Source organism: Haliotis rufescens, unplaced genomic scaffold (assembly GCF_023055435.1).
Source record: "Haliotis rufescens isolate VD_foot unplaced genomic scaffold, xgHalRufe1.0.p SCAF_45, whole genome shotgun sequence".
NCBI lineage: Eukaryota > Metazoa > Mollusca > Gastropoda > Lepetellida > Haliotidae > Haliotis > Haliotis rufescens.
Window position 1 is genome coordinate 1,500,717 of NW_025964168.1, and position 17,037 is coordinate 1,517,753.

At 39.3% G+C, this 17,037-nt stretch overlaps 1 protein-coding gene and 1 long non-coding RNA gene across 3 annotated transcripts; one reads left to right on the forward strand and one right to left on the reverse strand.

The window, feature by feature from the left end:
- The first annotated feature begins 49 nt into the window (after window positions 1-49).
- LOC124145920 (beta-1,3-galactosyltransferase 1-like) lies at window positions 50-9,643 on the forward strand. 2 transcript variants are annotated; one of them, XM_046515892.2, is made up of 2 exons: window positions 50-168; window positions 7,314-9,642. In XM_046515892.2, the coding sequence occupies exon 2, from the start codon at window positions 7,315-7,317 to the stop codon at window positions 8,224-8,226; it is 912 nt and encodes a 303-aa protein (XP_046371848.2). In that variant the 5' UTR covers window positions 50-168; window position 7,314; the 3' UTR covers window positions 8,227-9,642. The 2 variants fall into 2 exon arrangements, with proteins under 2 accessions (XP_046371848.2, XP_046371849.2); XM_046515893.2 differs by lacking the exon at window positions 50-168 and adding an exon at window positions 221-321 and having other exon boundaries at window positions 7,314-9,643.
- A 2,910-nt stretch (window positions 9,644-12,553) lies between these two features.
- On the reverse strand, window positions 12,554-15,944 carry LOC124145855. The gene is made up of 3 exons (XR_006862611.2): window positions 15,746-15,944; window positions 14,226-14,381; window positions 12,554-12,806 (listed from the first exon to the last, which is right to left on the reverse strand). It is a non-coding gene; the product is annotated as an uncharacterized LOC124145855 (long non-coding RNA).
- Between the last annotated feature and the right edge of the window lie 1,093 nt (window positions 15,945-17,037).

Below are 17,037 nucleotides of genomic sequence, written 5' to 3' on the forward strand. Positions count from 1 at the left end.
AGCATGGGTTGTACATGCTCTAACAATAACGACAATGAGCTGAAAAAGCTGCTGACCCGAAAAGAAGGAGGAGCTGGTGAGACCTACCCAAGCGAAGACACAAAGCAGTCGGAGGGGATGACTGCTCGGGGACATACGTACGTTCATAGCAGTTGAATGAATATACAGGTAGGCTGACTATGTAACCAATACGATCGAGAATATCTTCTTTACGAAACGAGAGCACTTTCTATGAGATCTGGGAACACTTTCGCCCCGCAAGGCAGCAAAGAGAGGCACAATATGAATTGTATTTAACGAAAAGTAGGCCTAAAAATAAAGGTACTCACGGTTTTTATGTCTTTTAAAACGTAAAAGTGTGTAAAAATATGAACAACACAGACTTGTGAAACTGAGCATAACCAGGTGTTAGTAGATCAAGGTGAATGTCCATGACCTATGACACCTTGACGACAGGTGAAAACAGGTGCTTGAAACCAGCGTGCATGTGATTTGTCAGTGGTTAGTGATTTGTGAGTGGCATTGTGGGATAGTGAATCATCGTCAAAATATCAGAACGTAAAAGTAACATATTCCCTCCTCAAACAACAACTTACATGTCATTATTATTATGTACATAAACATAGCTGTTATTTTTATTGTTGTTTTGATAACGTTTTCCAGGCTAATTTGCATAATGCCTATAGCCTGGTTCTGCCATGTCAATTTGGCCTTAGTTTTATTTTTGAATGTTGAAAGTGCCTACAAATTACCTCCTGTAAAGTACATTTTGTATTGAGTACTGAGATAAAACTAGCAAATCCAGACTAGTACTTTTCCAGTTGTTTTGTTATTTCGTATTTACATCTACGTAAAGCTTTGTGTCGATTATTAAATCCAGCAAAACAGGTTTTTTTCATTTCCATGAGTACTTTAGTGTTGTAGCTATTCACTTCAAATATTAACCTACGTGTAGGTCGTATGCATACTACTAATGCATAATCCAAAAGAGGAAGTTATGTAAACCACATAAGCCACACGTATCACACAACAAAAAAGCAACGCCGAGATAATATGAAGTCCTCCCTTGAGTCGCAAATGACGGGTACTTTGTTTACCGAACTCGGTAAAGAAAATCAGCATCGATCAATCCTAATTAATATGTCATAAAAGTCGAACAAAGAACAAGAAAAACCTTGCGTAAGACATATTTAATAGGTTTGTAAGCGTGCGCCATTACGATCTATTAAAAATTAACTACCGCAATAATATAGCGTACCATCCTACTTTTAAATGTAAATAAGTCACAACTTTCATGTCACAAATGACACTTTTCTACGACCTCATGTCCGCAGAACCTTGTATCCTAGGTTTAACCCTCCCGGAGAATGACAACGTGTCACTTTTGTGTTCCCCTTCATCTGTTCATTGTTTCTCATAAGTTTTCCTGAATGTCACTACTGGGGGCTAGGGGTCGTCCCGTTAGAAACATCAGCTCTCGTGTATGCTGTGGGCTCTGCTATGCACTTTTACATCTTCGATTGGCTAAAAATCACATTTAAAAAATCTATATACCAATCCATTATTCCTTAACTAATAATTGATAATCCAAACCTGGCCCCCACGGGAGATATCCTTGGGTGAGATCAAGCATCACTTAAGAATTGACCTTTACTTTGTGTGAGATCATTGGAGTATGAACCTTCCTTGAGTGGGGGCCAAACTCCGATGTTCATACAGTTTGGCCCCCCCACTCTATGAAGGTTCATCCTGGACTTCCATGTACAGTGTTCTGTGAATGTGAAGGATGTGATGATTGCTATAACCAGCACACCAGAACTGCACAGAGAGTGTTAGATGAAAGTGACTGATGTGACTGATCTGATGTGTCAATATAGACTCAAACAGACTTTGCCTATGACTCTCACTCATAAATATTGTGACTCAAATTGATTCAAGAATGGGACCTGACTGATTATCCTGGATAAGGATGTGTATGATGCATGTTCTTCATCTGATTGTTTTGTAAGTAACATACAACCCATCAATCAAACAATTCAGTCATGGGTTATGTTATTTCCAACTTGTGCATTATATTTATATATTCATTGAAACAATAAGTTAAAATACTTTTATGGATATTGTCAAAGCACTCTTTTATCCATACAATTGATTAGTAGACATCTGAAAGAATCTCTAACAAAGGTTTACTTATCCTATTTTCAAGATATAAATCAAAGTAATTATTACTTAATTCATATTAGAAATTTCAAAATAAATAATTGTTTTTCATCTACTGTAATACATTGATAATTCACAATTCAAGTGTAACATGGTATGGATTACATTTCGTCTGGATAAAAGGTTTAGAAAATCATAATTACCTATGTTTTAATACTTAAAAGAACTTCTACCACATGTCTGACCAACAGTCTTAAACATATATGTTGTATATCAAGTGTATTTAACATCTATATACTCTGAAAAGTTCATTAGTGTTTCTTGCTGACTACAAAAATGAAGCCGATTATGAAAATTGGGCCAATTTTTTCTAATCTTTTTTTTCAAAACCCTCAAGGGTGCCACAGTGGCATCCATTAGTTAATTCATATGTAGTGTCTGAACAAGTGAAATCATACGCATGACTGACGCAAAATCACGCACGACAATGGTATTTATCGGAATTCCTGATTATTTCGGTTTGTTTCAATGAAAATTATAACAACAAATAACAGTACATAGCTTGTCAGAATGTTTCTGATTACTTACATGTCACATTTATGTATATACTATCCCTGAATCAACGAAAGTCCCCTCGTAAAATCCCGCGTACCGTTGACAGTGAACACGCCATTTTGTAAAAGTCGGTCACAGGTAGTGATGTCATACGTCAACATTGTTGTACATATTTGGTAATTTCTTTGAGGTGAAGGTCCTTGAAAGAGAGTGCACGTGATCATTGTATCCTCCTATTTACAGTTTTAGTTATGATGTAGATTTTGCATAATCTTTTATACAATTTTTCGCACAGTTAATTTTACTTTGGATATTTGTCAATGTTTAAAATGATATCACACGTAGATATAGGCCACAACATGTATGAACCTTTGATAATCTCCTGTTTGTTTGAATATTGTTTACATAAGAATTGATAGGTTTATAGTGTCGAATACGATATTTCTTTCCTTTGGACAAGTGTTACAAGATGAAGTGTAAATGTAACTGCAGCATGTACGTATTTCTTGGGATGTGTAAAAGTCAATATTATAAGTTCATATAACCAATGTCCACGAATAGCCGTTTCATTATAATTTATAACTAAAACTGAATATAATACTTTAACAAAATGGATAATATTTTTCGTTAAAATATATGCACACATTTCCAAAAGAATTGTCTTGGTCTTGGAATTGTTTTTATGTCGTTTGATACACAGAACAGTGATATCTAACGATTCGCCAGGTGCGCGTTAGTCACAAACAATTTACGAATTATTCCTCTCGTTTTGAATATTATATAATCAATGGGTTCATTCTTTTTTCAATATTGTGATCACAGGACATTAAACTGTTTACTTTATTTCTCCAGGAATTGTAAAAGTATAAAACCCATACCAGGTACCCCGTCGGTTCAACCTAAACGATTATCCTGATAATTCTATACCAATAGGGCTTTCTTCGCATCTTTTAGTGTGTAATTCTGAGACGAGATGAAGAGAAATAATAACATAATAATGAACAAATATATGTCCAATACTGAAGATAATTTTTGTTGTTTTGAAATATTCTTTTGGGTATGCTCCATTATTTACAGGATGTTATAACATACCTGGGCCCACTTGCACAAAGCGATCTTAGTGCTACGACTATTGTAAGCCTATGTTAAAGTATGGGAGTTACGATCATCTAAGCGCTAAGATCGCTTTGTGCAAGCGGGCCCTGGACTGAACCTGGCTCGATTATTAACAGGCTGTCATGAAATACATGAACTAAACCACATGCCCCATTATTTACAGGTTGTCATGACATGCCTGGACTGAACCAGGTTAAATTATTTACAAATTTTCATGACATACCTGGACTGAACCAGGTTCAATTATTTACAAATTTTCATGAAATACCTGGACTGAACCAGGTTCAATTATTTACAAATGTTCATGACATACCTGGACTTAACCAGGTTCAATTATTTACAAATTTTCATGAAATACCTGGACTGAACCAGGTTAAATTATTTACAAATTTTCATGACATACCTGAACTGAACAAGGTTTAACTATTTACAGCTTTGCATGACACACCTAAAGTGAACAAGGCTTGATTGCTTACAGGTTTTCATCACATCCATGGACTGAACGATGCTCTATTATTTACAGGTTGTCATGACATACCTGGACTGAACCTGGTTCGATTTTTAACAGGCTGTCATGACATACATGGACAGAACCATGCTCCATTATTTACAGGCTGTTATGACATGCCTGGACTGATTTGTTTGTTTGTTGTTTAACACCACACTCTGCAATAATCCAGCTATATGACTGTTGTCTGAAAGTAATTGAGTCTGGAGTCATACATGAACTTAACATCATGCCCCATTATTTACAGGTTGTCATGACATGCCTGGACTGAACCAGGTTAGATTATTTACAGGTTGTCATGTTTGTTTGTTTATTCTCTAATGCCGCACTCAGCATTATTCCAGCTATATGACTGGTCTGTAAATAATCGAGTCTGGACCAGACAATCCGGTGATTGACATCATGAGCATCGATCCACGCAATTGGGATCGATGACATGCATCAACCAAGTCGGAGAGCCTGACCACCCGATCCGTTAGTCGCCTCTTACCACAAACACAGCCGCCCCTTACGGCAAGCATGGGTTGCTGAATAGCTATTCTACCCCGGATCTTCACGGTTCACATGTTGTCATGACATATCTGGACTGAACCAGGTTAAATTATTTACAAATTTTCATGACATACCTGGACTTAACCAGGTTAAATTATTTACAAATTTTCATGACATACCTGGACTTAACCAGGTTCAATTATTTACAAATTTTCATGAAATACCTGGACTGAACCAGGTTAAATTATTTACAAATTTTCATGAAATACCTGAACTGAATAAGGTTTAACTATTTACAGCTTTGCATGACACACCTAAAGTGAACAAGGCTTGATTGCTTACAGGTTTTTATCACATCCATGGACTGAACGATGCTCTATTATTTACAGGCTGTTATGACATGCCTGGACTGATTTGTTTGTTTGTTGTTTAACACCACACTCTGCAATATTCCAGCTTTATGACTGTGGTCTGAAAGTAATTGAGTCTGGACCAGACAATCCAGTGATTAAGATCATGAGCATCGACCCACGCGATTGGGATCGTTGACATGCACCAACCAAGTCAGCGAGCCTGACTACCTTATCCCGTTAGTCGCCTCTTACAAGACTTGGTCATTTACAGGCTGTCATGACATACCTGAATTGAATAAGGTTCAACTATTTCCAGATTTCCATGACATGCCTGTCCTGAACCAGGTTAGGTTATGTAAGGGCTGTCATACATGGACTGAACCATGCTCCATTATTTACAGGCTGTTATGACATGCCCAGACTGAATCAGACTCGTTCATTTACAGGCGGTCCTGAAATACCTGGACTGAACCAGGGTTGATTTTTTGCTGGATGTCATGAAATACCTGGACTGAACTAGGGTTGATTATTTGCTGGTTGTCATGACATACCTGGACTGAACCAGGGTTGATTATTTGCTGGATGTCATGACATACCTGGACTGAACCAGGGTTGATTATTTGCTGGATGTCATGAAATACCTGGACTGAACCAGACCCAGTCATTTACAGGCTGTCATGAAATACCTGGACTGAACCAGGGTTGATTATTTGCTGGATGTCATGAAATACCATACCTGAACTAGGGTTGATTATTTGCTGGGTATCATGACATACCTGGACTGAACCAGGGTTGATTATTTGCTGGATGTCATGAAATAGGTGGACTGAACCAGGGTTGATTGTTTGCTGGATGTCATGAAATACCTGGACTGAACTAGGGTTGATTATTTGCTGGTTGTCATGACATACCTGGACTGAACCAGGGTTGATTATTTGCTGGATGTCATGACATACCTGGACTGAACCAGACTCAGTCATTTACAGGCTGTCCTGAAATACCTGGACTGAACCAGGGTTGATTATTTGCTGGTTGCCATGACATACCTGGACTGAACCAGGGTTGATCATTTACAGGCTGTCCTGAAATACCTGGACTGAACCAGGGTTGATCATTTACAGGCTGTCCTGAAATACCTGGACTGAACCAGGGTTGATTGTTTGCTGGATGTCATGAAATACCTGGACTGAACTAGGGTTGATTATTTGCTGGTTGTCATGACATACCTGGACTGAACCAGGGTTGATTATTTGCTGGATGTCATGAAATACCTGGACTGAACCAGACCCAGTCATTTACAGGCTGTCATGAAATACCTGGACTGAACCAGGGTTGATTATTTGCTGGATGTCATGAAATACCTGGACTGAACTAGGGTTGATTATATGCTGGGTGTCATGACATACCTGGACTGAACCAGGTTTGATTATTAGCTGGATGTCATGACATACCTGGACTGAACAAGACCCAGTCATTTACAGGCTGTCATGAAATACCTGGACTGAACCAGGGTTGATCATTTACAGGCTGTCCTGAAATACCTGGACTGAACCAGGGTTGATTATTTGCTGGATGTCATGACATACCTGGACTGAATCAGACCCAGTCATTTACAGGCTGTCGTGAAATACCTGGACTGAACCAGGGTTGATTATTTGCTGGTTGTCATGACATACCTTGACTGAACCAGGTTCAATTATTAACAGGCTGGCAGACCCGGACTGAACCAGGTTCAACTATTAACAGGCTGGCATACCTGGACTGAACCAGGTTCAATTATTAACAGGCTGGCATACCTGGACTGAACCAGGCTCGGTTATTTACAGGCTGTCATGACATACCTGAACTGTTATTCACTGTGTGGTTAAACATTGTTATTGTACTACTGGCCGCATGTCCACCCATACGGATGTACTTGTCTGTCGGTAGGTCAACCTTCTGTGATAAAATTAGAGCGTTTTCTGAAACTCTCTGTATTATGGGGATTTCCAATGAACGATTTCATGCCCCAAATATTAATATTTCTAATTTTTACCCACAAGCAGTAATGACTAATGCTCACAATAAATGCAACTGTCGACTATAACAAAGTTGGTATCGACTATTTATGAATGTGATTTTTGTTCCAGGATGGTTAGCATGATCCACTGTCTGGGGAGGTTAAGGAGGAACCCATTGCAACTGATGCTAACCCTGTGCCTAGCGTATGCTGTGTATGTGCTGGGAAGCAGGTACGGTTTTACGACTGCTTCTGGTGGAGCCGATGTTGCACTCCTGTCTTCTTCAACTAATGGAATGACGACGGCGTCCCCAATACTGCGATATCTCAGAATTGCAGATAATAATGTTGATGTTTGGGATAATTTACATCAGTACAAATTCTCAATGAACTCCAACCACTGTAAGGACAGGGCCTCCATAGTGGTGATAGTGCATACTGCCATGTACAACTTCAAGAAGCGACAGAAAATCAGGAAAATCACAAGTGGATCGGACGCTAAACATGGATCAGTACTGACTGTTGTTTTCTTTGTGGGGAAAACTAACAATGCTTCATTACAGACAGAAGTTAAAAGAGAATCACAGAAATATCGCGACATGGTGCAAGGGAACTTCATAGATTCTTACCACAATATGACCCATAAACACATCATGGCCTTTCACTGGGTTCTCACATACTGCAAAAATGTGAAGTACGTCATCAAAATTGACGATGATGTCATTTTACATTCTAACAACGTCTTGAGGTACCTGTTGTTTAACCCTATTCCTGCGGGGAATATATTATGCTTCCTTATCGTGCGGAGCAAAAGACTTAAAGTCGGAAAGTGGGCCGTGGCTGAGAAGGATTATCCGTTCCCCAAGTATCCGCCATATTGTGGAGGGTTTGCCTACATGACAACACTTCCTGTAATCAAGAAGCTATACAGAACCTCAGCTAACATCCAGTCAATATGGATTGATGATGCGTATGCTACCGGGATTCTAGCTCTCGCATCGGAAACTAAACTAATAGAATTGCCTAAAGGGACAAGATTGTAATGGGTTGACTAAACCACTTTATGAGTGAGTGAATGAGTGAGTGAGTATGGTTTTACGCCGCTTTTAGCAATATTCCAGACACCAGAAATGGGCTTCACACATTGTATCCATGTCGGGCATCGAACCCGGGTCTTCGGCGTGACGAGCGAACGCTTTAACTACTAGGCTACCCGACCGCCCCTAAACCACGTTATGAAACAGATGGGATGTTCGTATTGTACCGTCATTAACTGTCAATCAACAGATGGTGGTGCTAGAACAAGGAGAGATATGAACATAAGGGAGCGTTTGATTGGCATTCTAGAAGTTGGTGAGTAACTAAGACAATGTACACCTTAATGGATACCATCTTCACTGGCTCCCCTTCCCTTAGAACCATATTCCAAGCTAATGGTCCCATCCTCCTCTCCAACAGGCACCCCCCCCCCCCCCCCCCCCCCCTCCCCCAACACACACACACACACACCCCACCCCCTCCCGAAGGCGTTATCTATAAGATTAATTGTGACTGTGGTGACGCGTACATTTGTGAAACCTCCCTCCCAGTAGATACCCGCATCAAAGAACACAAGACTTCAGCAGCCAAAGCAGACAACTTGGCCCTCTCAGACCACCAGCAAAAATTCCTTAGCCATCCAATTCATTTTGACAAAGTCCAAATCCTCTAACCAAACATCAGGACTTCACCAAAAGAAACATCAAAGGTATAGAAATCCGCCGACCCAAACATTTGATCAACAGAGATCAAGGGTAGTACATCTCGTCTGCCTATGAATATCTAATCAAGCCATAGACTGTTTTAAGTAGGGCCCAATCAGCTTGTCACAACTGTATATCCCTTTTATCCTATTTTCACTGTATATCTGGCTTCTCTACCCGTGTGCTTCATTACCCGTGTGCTATTTGTTATTCGTACTGTACATTTGGCTTTATCCAATTATCTGCTTGTTATCTGTTACCGTTGTTGTCTATGTTAATCTGCTGCTTATCACGACATGTCATGCATATATACCTCTCATGTCTACCTTTATGTATGTATGTATGTATGTATGTAAGTATGACGTGGTGTGTGGGCGGCGCAACGCGGTGGGGGGAGTTAAGGGGGAGCGCACTGTTTAACTTAGGACTTTCGAAGTCAGTTGCCCTGTATCCTGGCATTGTGGTGCGCTCCTCACTGAAACCGCCCACGGCCGTGCTCCGCGCCTGCATCACGAGGTATGTATTTTTATTCTGTTTCAACTGAATAGTTTTATGATTGATATGTTTTTATAGTGTCTCGTAGGTCATATTTGGCCGGATGTTATATTTTACTGTTTTGTATATATCGTATTACGAAGTGTATATAACATGTGACACTTTAATAAACAATATTCTCTCTCTCTCTCTCTCTCTCTCTCTCTCTCTCTCTCTCTCTCTCTCTCTCTCTCTCTCTCTCTCTCTCTCTCTCTCTCTCTCTCTCTCTCTCTCTCTCTCTCTCTCATCACTTGGTTGTTGTCACACCAGTTTGATACCGGTGTAAGAATCTACTACAACCAGGGTATTTTGGAAGAAGGGTTTTTAATATTAACTTAAGAAATAGTTTATTAAATCAGGGTTTAGGTTAAAATACAGATGGATATGAGAGACTTGACTGCGCAGGGTGAGGGCATTACCCACAGGGCAAATGATTATTGATTTTGCTTCTCTTAGTGATAGAGATAACTTTTCATCAGTAAAATGGAATTAGCAGAATCTGGTCTTGCAATATAAGTGTTAGAGGGCAAATGAATGGATGGAACAAATTATCAGTCTTGAGGTGACCAAATATTTCTGAGTACTACTGCTTGATTGGAATGTTTAATTAACATGATTAAGTATCTTTTTGGTGCCTTCCAGTCTGACAGAGTATTTGGTTTTCATCATAAAGTTGTTTGAATTATGAGTATGCCCGTGTTGACCAATGACTTTAGGAAAGTAATTGAGTGGCTTAGTAAAGAGGAGTCTGATAGTAAAACTGATCGGAATGGAAATTGGGGTTCATAGGGAAGTGAGCGTTCGGAATCATTTCTCATGATGTCAAATATGATTTCGGTGGGAGGAGCTACAATTATCATCGATAGTATTTAGTGAGTTGTCCGGTCGTAGTGCGGGGATTCGGAAACTCAGGCTGAACAGAGAGGTTCTCTCTGTAGATTGGAAGTCCGGGTCAGAAAAGTAGCAGAGTTAACAGTGGATCAGAAAAGCTATCAGGCTTGTCAATGCAACATTTAGGTATGTGTTGTATTTAAGTAATACAGTCAACAAGATAATAACTGAGGACCTTGTGTACATTTGCCATAACTTCTATCTTCAATAAATGGACTGGAGCACCCAAGTTGACTTGTGATTTGAGAGCTACATCATCCCCAGAACCAAAGAGTGGTTAACCAGAGCAAGTGACCAAAGGAAGAAGGGTACAGTACCCGAGACCTAAGGTTACACATCGCTATATGCAATAAACCCGAAGCTGTTATCCATAAAGTTTACGTTTTATGAATGAATGAATGAATGAATGAATGAATTCATTCATTCCTCCAGAGTTGAATTTCATACATAGACAAATACATTATTTATAATACATTATTGAGATTTCTTGACTATATAAAATGAAATTATGTCATACAGTGTGATGAATACACAATTTATCATGTACAATTTGTGAGCGGTATGGTATAAGTGTCCAGTAGATATACATAAGGTATTTCTTCAAATTCCATATAAAGTGGCAGAAAGACAGTTTGATGTATTCCCAAGTTTCATCATCTGTTTCGTCAGTCATGAGCGAGCGAGTAGAGTTTTACGCCAGTTTTAACAATATCACGGCAGGGGACACCAGAAATGTATATGTGAAAATAGATATGCTTGACAGTGTTTCTCGGTGTAGATGTTCATGGCTTGACTGGGCCAGTGGGGTAGCCAGGTGGTTTAAGTGTTCACACATCACGCCGAAAACCCGTTTCGATTCCCCACATTGGTACAATGTGTGAAGTCCATTTCTGGTGGCCCCTGCTGTGATATATCTGGAATACTGCTAAAGAAACTCGGTAAACACCAACTCGCTCACTCTGAAGCAAAGTGATTCACAGGACTTTTGCTGGCAGATTCAATCAAAAAGCAGAACAAGACAAAGAACTGCATCTTTATTGTTTGTTTCTTGTTTACCGCTGTACCAGAGACCATATGATATCCGGACCAAGGAATATGAAGCACCCTGTGAAAGAAGAACTTAGTTTGAATTCAAGGACACAATAAAACTTAGTTTTCAAGTTAAGGCTAATTAAAATTTGAGGTAGGTGACATCATATTTCTGAAATCCTGGTCCTCCTGAAATGACCATCTCATACCTGGACAACCACCTTTAAGCTGCACAGTCACACTGTGAACAAAATCAAGGGAAGCCTAAATGGGTAAGTGACTGAGTAAGGCTAATTTATGTTTGCAGTACTTCAGAATTCTCATGCCAGGGTACATCAGAAATAGGCTTGACACGCATCATTTTGGGAACAGAACTTGGGTCTAAGGTTTGATGAGCAAACATTTTAACCACTAGCCTACCCCGCCATCCCCAAACGTTTGAGGGAAGTCTGGTTGGTTACTTTTAATTGAATTATCATGGCCTTAAACAACGTAGGCCTACTGAAACAGGTGACTATTTTCCATGGTAACAGAGCAAGGGTTGCCCTGAATCATTTGAGGCTTCTGTGCAGAGTAGTGTCCCTTGTCATACCAGGATCCTATGATCATGGGTTAGAACTGCAGAATCCCTCTGATTTTGATCTTTGATTGTCAGCACAGCATGCTCATGGATTATACCAAGGTGGAAATGTCGGACACCTACATCATTCAGGCTTTCATCCCACATAAAGAACACATGCTACGTTATAGTTGAAACCAAAGCAGCGTTAAACCATACATCAGTACAACATCTCCCTACAACAGCATAAACATCAGCTTCATCACCAACTTCAGCTACAACACCATATACAACAGCATCTATATGTATAACAGCCCTATAAGGCTAAAAAAATAATAGTCTTGATTCGTAGGCTTCACCCGCATCATCATAAAGTTCGCCGCATGTTTCGTTTTTATTTCCATCATATACAAAGAGAATCCTTGAATATTCCAAGTTTAACGGTAGTCAAATACTGAATACATTTATGTAGGGAGGGCCTTTCCCAGGTTGAGTGTACACAATTGTTTACTTCCTTACACAGCTGTTTTGTTACATACTAGTTTGAACCCCCCATCAAAATAAAAAAAGATCACCTCCCGCCTGCACTATATTTTCAAAAGCCATTGCCTGAGAACCAATTCTTGTATTTTTTAAGCCTAACTGGTCCAAGGTAATAATGTACGTGCCTATGTGTTTCAGGCTTAAAGGTAAATTCCACATTATTTTTAAACAGTTACTCTTCATCACAACAATGATGCAGAAATAAGTCGGATACAAACCCAAATTCCTCATCATGAGAGTTTTCCAGACAGAATTTCACTGTATGATCCAAGTCCTTCTCAATATCAACCAGAAATGACGGCAGTTTTTCTTTAATTGACATAGTCTGAAAATTCACATAAGTATTAATGTACTGTCATGTTAAAAATGCTATTAATATTATAATGTTTAACTTATTGCTGCTAAATAATAAAACAAGTACATGTATCGTAAGTAGCATATTCAAACTGCTATTACCGTATTCGACGTAATAAGCGCCCCACTCTAATAAGCGCCCCTGGCGATATTTGCTAATATATTGGCTCGTGAACAATCCCAATTAGCACCCTTTCCGATTGATCAATGTACACAATACTTATTTATTCGCGTATAATACGCACTCGTGTGTTATAGGCACCCCTAATTATGGGCAATTAAATTCTGGAAAAATATATCTCTCGTATATAAACATTTCAGGCTGTCAGCATAAACCACGGAATTTATCTTTCAACTCTGTTTTTTTCGACAAAGAGCCCCCTATTTCTAATATTGAGAGCGCCCTGTGCGCTTATTACGTCAAATACGGTAATATTATTATGTTTAACTTATTGCTGCTAAAAAATAAAACAAGGACATGTATCGTTATGGGTTACATTTTCTTTCAATAATCTTGTGCATGTATTTCCCATTGTGCGTACACTGTAAGATCAGTATGGGCAAGTACACCCTGAACCGATAAAACACGCACTAAGTCATGCTCACTGATGCATTCCTATTACATCATCAGAGTGCATCATGTTTCAGTACTGTAGACAAACTGGGACTGTAGGCAGAATGGTATGTTAGTGAGTGAGTATGGTTTTACACCGCTTTAAGCAATATTTCAGCAATATCAGGGCCAGCAATATGGGCTGCACACATTGAGCTATTTAAAATGCTACAACCTTTTGATAATCAGGCAGGAGTAGAAGGGGGATTTGTATAGAGATCAGATATTTCTTCAGCTGCAGCTACAAAACCAGGGCCGACTTGCACAAAGCGATCTTAGCACTAAGATGATCGCAACTCCCATACTTTAACATAGGCTTACAATAGTCTTAGCGCTAAGATCGCTTTGTGCAAGTGGGCCCAGATATTTTATAACTAGGAGCATGAAACCTTTTTAAGAAAGACACCTTGCAACAATGTAGCATTTTGTGGCAAGCAATTTCTGTTTTTAAAACAGTCTGAAACATAATTATATTTTTCAAGAAATTTCGGAGACAATATATCTTTTTGGATAAAATCTCTGGCCCCCCACAGGACTCCCCGGACCCGTGGTTAGTCACGTGATATATTGTTTAATGACAAAAACTCACAATATAGCCCAGCGGTTACACTACAAGTCCCTAATGTTCGCATTTCCTTCTGACGATGCACACATTCCTTTTGACTTGTATATGTTTGAGTAAAGATAAAGCTTCAGTCCACTTCAGTGCACGCATGATCTGATCGTTTGATACATGTATCTAAAAAGCTTTAGCCGGGGCTGCAGTAAAACAATTACCAATCAGACATTTTGCTCCCAACTCTTGAGACTTGCAGTGGGTACCCGGGTAGTAAATTTGGACTCGTCCCAGCCCTTGTCAGTACCTTACTGGCTTGAATCCTTTGGTTGGAACGTCTTGTTAGTTTATCCCTTGCTGCATACAGGTACTAGCACCTGTACCGAAACATCACACTGACAGAATAAATATCACTACTGTGTCCACTTTCAAGACATCAGGCCCACTTAAGCATAATAGCTAGAACATGGAGATCACAGTTTAGATGTATTCAGGTAAACATCAATGTAGCAGAAATCCATTATTGTTTTTTCGTGGCAGGGCTTGTGGGGTGACCTTGTGTTTATTTGTTTGTTTGTTTGTTGTTTAACGCCGCACTCAGCAATATTTCAGCTATATGACGGCGGTCTGAAAATAATCAAGTCTGGACCAGAAAAAAACAGTGATTGACATCATGAGCACCGATCGACGCAATTGGGATACGATGCCATCCATCAACCAAGTCAGTGAGCCTGACCGTCCGATCCCGTTAGTCGCCTCAGCCTTTTACGACAAGCATAGTCGCCTTTTACGGCAAGCATGGGTTGCTGAAGACCTATTCTACCCCGGATCTTTACGGGTCGGGTGACCTTGTGGTTAAACACTGTCACACTGATGTCACGGGGTCTGTTCTCCCCATCAAAACCTCCAATCAGTTTGTTTATTTGTTTTGCTGTTGTTTAATGCCACACTCCAGACATGGACAGAATGAGGATCAATTTGGATACAATGACATGTATGAACCATGTCAGAGAGCATGACAGTCGCCTCTTACGACTCTCATGGCTTGTTGGATCTGTGCTGGTCATAACAGTGACTTAATGAATCGGGTGGTCAGACTCGGTGACTTGGTTGATGGTTGCATGTCATTGTACACCACCTGTGTGGGTTGTTGCGCGTACTATCAACTGTTGGTCCAGGCTTGGTAATTTACAGACTCAGTACAGATAAAATATTGCTGAGTGTGGTGTTCAACAACAAACACAAACAAGAAAACATTTCAACACAACACAGTATCATTTACAGATGGATATGTCATCTAAGTATGTAACGAGACAGACACATTGCTGATATTACATCATTATGATGAAGCAATATCCACACACTTTAACCCTGTATCCATTACAACAAAGGCGGAATCTCATCTAACAGCTCTGAATTTCTTCAAATGAATGTGACTAATATAACACTGAGTGAGTGAGTTTAGTTTTATCGCTGCTTGGAACATTATCTCAGTTAGATCACGTGTGTCAGTTTGATGTGAGAAGAAAGGCATGCAAGTCTTAGACGTTTACCACTTTGGTAAAACCCTTGAGTATGGGATTCGAACTTATGGTCATAGGTTTCGGGCATGCCTAAGGGACGCAACTCTGCACAGCGAATCGCGGTGCCTCACACGACTGGGCCACCCTTCCCCCCAGTTTACATTAACACTCTGTCAAAATTCATTGGAAGCATGTGGCTATATGTAAGCCTATTGTACCTTTGATCAGATGACAAGTACCGTTAGTGACTGGCAGAGAGAGTCCCGCAATGCTCCGGCCGTGATAAACAAGTTACACCTTCCCGACCTTACGTCAAGGCCACAGCAGAGATAACATGACCTCATAGATGTAATCTACTTAAGACATTATCCCATTACCAATGCAGAGTTCAAAAGTCTGGCCAAAATGAATAAAACCGTCAGATTTATATCCAATTACTTTAAAGCTCTGAGCCATTGACGCATATGATTTGTTACTGACTTTTTTTTATTTTTATCATTTTTTATTTCAAATATTGTTTTTGCAAATGTCCCTTATTCTTGAAAGTGTGACACATTCTCTTAATTTTCATTGCCATATATTTCATATCTGAAATGAATCAACACTGACCATGATAAACCTTTCCATTCTTCCATGAAGTTATTAAAAGTTATTTGAATCCATGAAAGCGATAACGTCGGGGTTCAGTCTCTATTCACCTACTGTGCTGATAGCCTACAGTAAAGCTGATTTTTAGTGCACTTTGCCTACACTGTGAAAAATACACCCCTTTCATCAATTGTGGACTAGACTATTAATAAACCATGTTTTTTTTATAACTTTACTCTCTGGATATTGACAAATCTGTGAGTTGCTTTGAAACATGTTGTTGTTTATATATTTCATCTCAACACCCAGTAGATGAAAGGGGAACTCTATGTTTTCATTAGTGAGTGAGTAATTAGTAATTAACCCTTTGTAGATCAAAAACAAAAGTTGAAAATGTAAATGAGTGAGTGAGTATGGTTTTACGCTGCTTTTAGCAATATTCCAGCAATATCATGGCGGGGGACAGAAATGAGCTTCACACATTGTACCATGTCGGAAATCGAACCCGGGTCCTCGGCGTGATGAACAAACACTTTAACCACTTGGCTACCCGACCGCCCCCGAAAATGTAAATGAATGGTTATGTAGTCTAATGATGGCTAACCCACAGTGTGTTGAGTTGATAGAGTCACAGAGTGAAAGTAGACTTAGATTGTGATCAATGTCTGCAAACAGTGTTTAATGTTTATCAGTGTAAGTGATAATTAAGTATTTCAAGAGTTTTACAATGTAAAATATTCTTTAGTGTTAAAAATGCATTTAATATTTTCATTGTAAGGATTTAAAATTGTCAAATGTTTTCATTATCAAGTATGTATTTAAATATGTAATAACATTACAATGTGAGAAAGTTTGATCATTTCATTCTGATCAACTGTCAACCATAAGATTTTACATGGTGATATGCGTCAAATGTTTATTA